Raw genomic sequence first — 7542 nt, forward strand, 5'->3', positions numbered from 1 at the left:
CCCGCCTCCTGAAGAGCCCGCCTCCTGAAGAGCCCGCCTCCTGAAGAGCCCGCCTCCTGAAGAGCCCACCTCGCAGCCTCCTCACATGGAAAAACAAGGCTTGCGCACAAACTCAAATGAGTGTCCAATCCCAGTGAGAAGCCCGGTCTCAAAAAGCAAGGCAGAACCAGCTATGTGGCTCAGCAGGCAAAGGGGCTTATTGCCATGTTTGATGACTTTGATCCCAGGTAGCCACAGGATGGAAGGAGACAACCAACCCCAGCCGCTCCACATGTGGGCCATAGCACACGCTCTAAGTTCATTAATTAATGCAGAAATGGATGGGTGTCATCCGAGTAATAATACCCAAGATGGAACTCTGGCCTCTGTATGTACACAGGCACACAGCTCATACGCATGGGCACACACACACACACACACACTCACTATTGGCTAGTCAGCACTGATAAAGGTCTTTGTTTACATTACTCTGTTTTGTGCTCTTGCCACACTATAAGGCACACAGATGCAAGATCTTGACCCAAGTTCTTGCTATGGTTGGAAGAGCTGCCCAAGGCTGTCCATGGCAGAGCCAAGGAAACCCACATGTTCCCCACTCTCCACTGAGCCACGCTGTCTCAGTGCCACAACCAAGAAGAGCGACCATCTCTGCTGTGCCTCTTAGCTTTGAAGAAAAGGACCTGGATAATGGAGGGCAAAACTACCGCCTCCCCTGCACTATGCTGCAGTGCTGTTCTCCGAACAGCAGCCTGGAAGTAATCCATCAAAATACACAGACATCCCACAGTCCAGCTGTCATTCTAAAAGGAGGGACAAGACCCTCCTGGTTTCTTAGTGACTCGGGGGAAGCCTTGGAGAGGGGGATATGGGGGCAATTTTCTACCAGGTCATAGCCAAAGAACCAGCAGTTTTAACCTGTCCAGACATACAGCAGATGGCCGATGGCCCAGTGTGCAGCATTTTGTACAAAGCCCACTTATCAGGCCCGGCAGTCAGGCAAGCAGCAGCCAGGCCTACACTGTCCCAGCCAAGGCAAACACCCTGCCCTGCCTGGGGTTCTCTGCTCTTAATTTAGCATTTTGCCCTGTCATGGCTTCTTCCCAGCACTCATTACTGGGAATTTGTGACTGCAGAGGAAACAGGAGCCCAGAGAGGGCAATTTAACATAAGGCTCCCTGTTCTGAGAATGCACCAAGGGCCAGGAGGAGTCGGCTTGATTTAGGACCCCATGAAATGCCAGCAAAATGTTTAAATCCCTGCTAGGGGCACCTGCAGACAGGTATATGTCCCCATAGGGACGTTCGTCATCCTTGGAATCAAGTTCGCCCTTCCACTGCCAAGCATGGGTTTTACATCTGAGGAAATGAGGTTAGCCCCTCTCTGCAGGCCTCTTTTATAATCTTTCTTAATCCTGAAATTTGGAGGTGTTTCCATCCGGAAAAGTCCCTTGGAGCGACCCCATAATCACAAGTCTCCTTCTCTAAGAGACGCCAGGAAAAGGCCATACCAGCAAACCTCAAAATCCCACTTGAGTTCTGGAGCTCTTCCAGGGGTCAGAAAGAACAGAGGGAGGGAGGAAGGAACAAAGGAAGGAAAGGAGGGAGGGAGAAAGAAAGGAGAGAGAGAGACTTGAACAGTATTTCATCCTCTCAGAGGATTAGGAATTACAAGGCATCAAATCAAGCCACTTCTGCCATTTGTGACCTTGGCCAGGCCACGCTGTGATCCTCTATGCGTCATAGACAGCATCTGCCCTCACCTGCCAGTGAGCCTCCTCAGAGAGAAAGTCTTTCATAATGTCCTGGGCACCACAGTTGGCAGCAGGGAAGGCAGCCTTGGTGATGAGATCTGGCCCCATTTTCGTGGTGCATCTCTCCATTTCAGAGCATGCCATCACCCCATGCTACCCCAGCTCCATTGCTTCACCGGAACACGGTATATGCCACAGAAATGGCACCTGAAAGGCTGTGATGTGCATCGTGTGAGGAGCCATGTCCCAGAGCGTGGCGTGCTTTCTGCTCTGCTGTGTAGAGTCCCTTCTTCAACCCTCGTGGGCACTGCTGCATGCTGGTATCCAGGGGAGTGAGGACTTTTGAGGTGGGAGCTGGCTCAGATGCCCTTCCATCTTCCAATAGCATCATTAACTAATCCTAACACAGACTTCTCGTCAGCAATGCAGAGGAAACATCAGACCTGAGGCCTGAGTTCTCACCCCACGTGTCCTTGAACTGTGGAGAGGAAGGTTGAGCCCTGTCCAGGTCACCTGCAGAGATTTCAATCCCATGGGTCTGTGCTGTGGCCTGTGGTAACTAAAAGGTCTCAAAGCTGAGCATAAGCTTTTAAGCTAGGCTGTGCCCTGACTTCCTTCCTGTCTCTGCACTGGGTTAGGACAGAATGTGAGAAGAGAACCAGCAAGATGGCCCAGCTGGTAAGGGTGTCAAGCCTGATGACCTGAGTCTATGTCATAAAATGAAAAAAAAAATGCCCATAAATTGCTTTTATCCTCTCCACACATGCTGTGGCATATAGGCACACAGGCACACAGGCGCACACACTGTAAATACATGCTCAAAAAATACTTTGAAAGTACGTGTTAAGAAACAAATAAGGATCATCTCTGCTCAAGTCCACACTTGGGCCTCACACACAGGATTGGCCTGCGGGACTGCAGCCTCAAGCCATGCTGTATTGCCCTCTTAGTCCCAGTCAGCGGGCTATTGTAACCACGCGTTCAGCCTCGGTAGGACCACAGAGAGAGCCCTGCCCTGTCCTCACTCACAACCTGGCTTCACAGTCCACTTCCAGCTGACTGGAGCTTCCTCTTCACCTTGCCCTCACTGGCCTCACCCCTCAGCCCCCCACCCCCGCCCACTGAAAATTTTAAAATGTTGTGTTCATCACACTTCATCCAGAAGATGTGAGCAGTTTCTGCTTGCACCTACCATATCATCCAAACTCTGGGTAGATGAACTATGAACTCATGCTGTGCTCATACTTCCATGTGCCTGGATATAAGGATTCTGCTCAAATGCAGATTTAAATCTGTATGTCTAGGGTGGGATCCAAGACTGAGTTTGGGTCTGCTCAGGAATGATACCTTGACAAAAACAGTATTTCCTGCAGAGCCTGGGAGGCAGAGTTCAGAGAGAAGAGTAAGGCCAGTCCCCGCTTGGTGGCCATCAGCCCTGGGGAAAGGCCCCACTGACCAGCACCCCGTCTCCTTCCAGGCCTGGGAAACAACTGACAGCTGTTGGGAGTCCGAGCCTGTCCTGCAGACAGAATGACCACCGTGAAGATGAAGACCCTGCCCCTCACTTGTGACCTCGGATCTGATGTGAAGCCACCCCAGGGAACGGCTGGCAAATTCGAGGCCAGAGGAGAGAGCTGTGCTTCTTAGAGGACGGTGTGAGGGCAAGCACCGGAAAGGGGGCGTGGGGCTGACAGGAGGTCCTGACAGAGCTGCTGACAGGGTGGGTACCGCCAAGAGGCTGGAGGCAAGACAGGTTGCTACTCACTGGCATGTTTATGAGAGCCCTGAAGACACCAGAACACCATCAGAGTGCACAGGCGGGGGCCATTCCAGGCAGTGCGGCAGGGAGGCATGAAAATTCATTATTTGTTTATAGCTCTTCACTAGGCACCACCCAGTCCAGTCCTGGTGGGGCTTCAGAGCCCTAGATAAGAATGTAGGGCACCTTGAGGACCAGTGTCTCAGCCCAAACCATCACCCACTCGCCCTGTCTCCGGGGAGCTACGTACCCTGCAGCCTGAGGACCTCACAGTACAGGAGAACAGTGGGACACTACCCAGAGCTCTGCAGCCATCGGTACCTTAAGTCCTCACCTCACCAAGCTGGACGGGGCTCTATAAAATTAAGGCCTAAACTCCCCATCCTCACAGGGGAATGTAGCTGCCCCGTGGTCTTGCCTCAATGACCCTCCTGGCGTTCCACAACCTGGCTTGGGGACTTGGACTAAGTGAACACGAAAGGGAGGGGAACACAGTCAGCAGATGCCTATGTTGGGTCCCAACACAGTTGGAAGGCAGAAACGGGCGCCCAGAAATGATGACAGCTGAATAAAAACACCTTCTGATATTCTTAGTGTGTTGGTCCCTTCAGTGTAAGAACCTGTGTCCCTGGGGAATAGACAAGGAGTTGACAGAGCAATGTGGACTTGTTGGGTTTGTTTGTTTGTTTGCTTGCTTGTTTTCATTCCTTTTTGGGCATATTGAGGCTAGACACACCTGTAGCGCTCCTCTTAGTCATAGCATCACTGAGGAACTAACTTCAGCGTGGGTGGCAACCTTCAGAAGATGCACCACCATGGCTGGCCACACATGCCGGAGGCAGCCCCACTGAAGAGCCTGCTCTCTCCAGCAAGCATTGGCCTCCTGCATGATCTCCAGGAGGCCTGTGACTCTTGCAGCTTTCGACCTTCCTGGGCCTTATGAGCCTCTTCCTCCCTTCAGAGTGCCCTGGGGACCCCACGGGTCATCCTCTCTCACACCTCGCCTTTGAATTTTAATTTCTGTGGATTTTTTGTGACCTAATAGTTTTCAGAAGTCAGCTGACATGGGCATTAAAAGTCAGCACACTTTTAATCCTGGTACTTGGGAGGCAGAGGAAGGTAGATCTCTATGAGTTCGAGGCCATCCTGGTGTACATGATAAGTTACAGGCCAGTCAGGATTATGTAAAACCCCATCTCAGAAAAACAGAAACAGAAAAAAAAAAGTTTTCAAAAATCCCACACTAACTGCCTGGCTTATATCATTAGGAACCAGAAGGATGGGGCAGGCCAGTCTTGCCCTTTCCATATCTGGTTTCTAGGTCTGCTGACGACTGTAAGGTGGAAAGAGCTGTGACACCCATTGCCTGTTGTCTAGCTCCTTCCTAAGACCCTAGCACAGAGCCAGTTCTTAATTAACAGTCCCTCCACTTAGGAACCCAAACCTGCTTCTCAGGCTGGAGTGACGCTTTCTACCTCCTGTGGCTCAATGAGTTAGCCCCATGGGGTGGGGGCTACTCCTGCCCACCCTACCCCACCCCTAGTAAAGCCTATAGTTCAAGGTAAGACCAGACAGGAAGGAGACTCTTGATGAGTCCACAGCAAATAAACCAGATCCACAAACGCACACTCAGGGTCCTGGAGATAACATGGACCTGGCCGGAGCCCCTTGGGATTGGCATCAGTGATCCTGGAAGACCTTGATGTGGCCCATCTTCTAGAGCTTGCTAAGGTCTCTTGACTTTCACTCTCCTGCACAAATGTTACCTCCTAGATCCAAAAGCTTTATTGACCAAGATGTGTGGTACAGCCGCACACAGGGCCTGAAACCGTTGCCCAGGCTGGAGAGGAAGTAAGGAAGTGGGGAACACACCAGCCAGGGACCTAGGGCTATGGATCATTGGCAATCAATCCATCTTAAGGTAGCCTCCCTTAAATCTTTCAGTGGATGCTGGGATTTTGGTGTTCACCCACACTACACCACAGTGTACCTTGCCCCAAATGGGAGAAGGGATGAATGCTTGGAGAGGGTGTTCCAGCTCTCCCCTGAGGCTCAGTGGAGCTGGGGGAAAAAGGAATGTCTAAATTCAAATGTGGAGATCAAAATGTTTTCTGAAGAGAAGCCTGGCCAGTGACCCTTGTCCAGTCCTAAACAGAGCTGCCTGTCATTCCACAGGAAGAGGGTGGGGTGGGAGGTGCTTTCATTTATCTTGCAAAAGGGTATTTCAGGTTGCTCAGCAAGTGAAGGCATTTGCCACCAACCCTGATGGTCTGAGTTTGATCCACAGGATCTACATGGAAGACGGGGCGCTGACTCCCCCAAGTTGTCCTTCGACCACCACATATACCCTGTGACATCATGTACCCCCATCACACACACACACACACACATACACACACACACACATACACACACACAGCAACAATAATTATATAAAAATTTAAGAAGAAAACTCTAATTTATAGAAATCAGATGGAAACACTGGGACACTGAGTAACTGGTGTCAATTTTTCTCCATCTCTAATAGAATTTACATATGAAGTTTTGGCATAGATCCACGGGTGAGGCGTCCTCCTGCACGTTAAAAATGGGCTTAGCTCTGTGATCTGCTTTGGAGACACAAGCAGAGGCTGGACTTGTGCCTACACGGTCACACTTGCTTCTTTCACTCGCAGGACATCTTGAGATGTCCTTGACAGACGCTGTCCTTTTAGCCCATATCCTGGAACATACAGAGGGCAAAACCAAGCCAGCCTGGAGGCTAGCACAGGGCTTCACAGGAAAGCTCAGCCACAGCTGACTGCAAGACCTGTTGTCCTGAGACGAAACATTTTTTTTCATAAACCACTGAGTTGAGGGAACGGTTCCGTAGCATTATTCATGTCAATCGCTGGATCCTACAGACATTAAAGTTCAGACATGCTGTGTAACAGCTCCAGAACTTCCCAGTGCAATGTTCACTCTGCCCCTTTACACTTACTGTTGGCAAACATTTCAGGGTCCACTGTATCTGGGGCACAACAAGACCTAATTTACTCCACTTTACACAAACCAACGGCTTTTAGATCTCGGATAATAGAAGGTCATCGACTGACGGGGGTCCCATGAAAAGCCCCAAACATCACAGGCTTTTTTCAAGGCCATACATGTTTATTACTCTACACCCTGGTGGTAAGGCCATGTGGCTTCTGGTAACATTTGGATGTGGAGATGTCCAACTGGTGCCTAAGTAGAAGCTTCGCCCCTGCTGACTTGTGACCGTGGTTCCGGAAAGTATTCTGCATGCCATCAGAGGTGACTCTTGCCGTCGCTATCACCCAGCTGTGAGAACGGGGAGCCACATGCCTGCTGGCTGTACCAGTGCAATGGAGGTGCAAATGTGAATTGGAACCCATAGCTGCCACTGCCAAAGTGGCCAAGAACCTGAGGCTAGATAGGTCATAGTAGGAGAAAATGTCCTGCCATTATTCTGCTAAAGGAACAGGGCAATAAAACGACATGCTGCTATACCCGTAGATCAGCATCTTGCTCAACCCTCATCAGAGCAGCTTTTCCTTACAATAGACGGGAATTAGCATAGAGATCCAAAATTGGCAATGTGCAGTGAGTGAGGGGCTCAGTCCTACATATAAGGATGAGGTTTTCATCAAACCCCTCCCCTCAGGATTCAGGGATCTGTGTGGAAGAGGAGGTAGAAAGACTGTATAAGCAGAAACAGTGGATGATTCCAAGCAAACCGTGTCTTCCAGATATAAAATGACTAATACACATAGGAACTCACAGGATCTGTGGCCATGACTTAGCCAAGTTCACACCAGACAAGAATCCCAACACCCAGAAGGGAAAGCGAACGTGCTCCATCCCTAACCAAGAAGCTCTCTGCAACTGGTAACCACTGGAAAAGAGAAAATCTGTTTTCTCCAATGGAGTCTGACTGGCTATTCAGCCACACTCTATAGTAGCCCCATGCCATCACAAAACGAGCTCAGTGGCATTTTTGTTCTGTTTTGCTGTGTTTGAAGGTTTTTGTTTG

At 50.2% G+C, this 7542-nt stretch overlaps 1 protein-coding gene across 1 annotated transcript in view; it reads left to right on the top strand.

Moving 5' to 3' along the window:
- The window catches only part of Kif6 (kinesin family member 6), a 288300-nt gene extending 284218 nt beyond the window's left edge, over positions 1-4082 (top strand). Inside the window, exon 23 of the mRNA XM_055614888.1 lies at positions 3228-4082. Within this exon, the coding sequence (XP_055470863.1) occupies positions 3228-3244 (17 nt within the window). The 3' untranslated portion in view covers positions 3245-4082. The remainder of the gene's footprint in view (positions 1-3227) is intronic.
- Positions 4083-7542: the final 3460 nt, after the last annotated feature.

This window comes from Psammomys obesus, unplaced genomic scaffold (assembly GCF_907164565.1).
Source record: "Psammomys obesus unplaced genomic scaffold, mPsaObe1.curated_primary_1811, whole genome shotgun sequence".
Taxonomy (NCBI): Eukaryota; Metazoa; Chordata; class Mammalia; order Rodentia; family Muridae; genus Psammomys; species Psammomys obesus.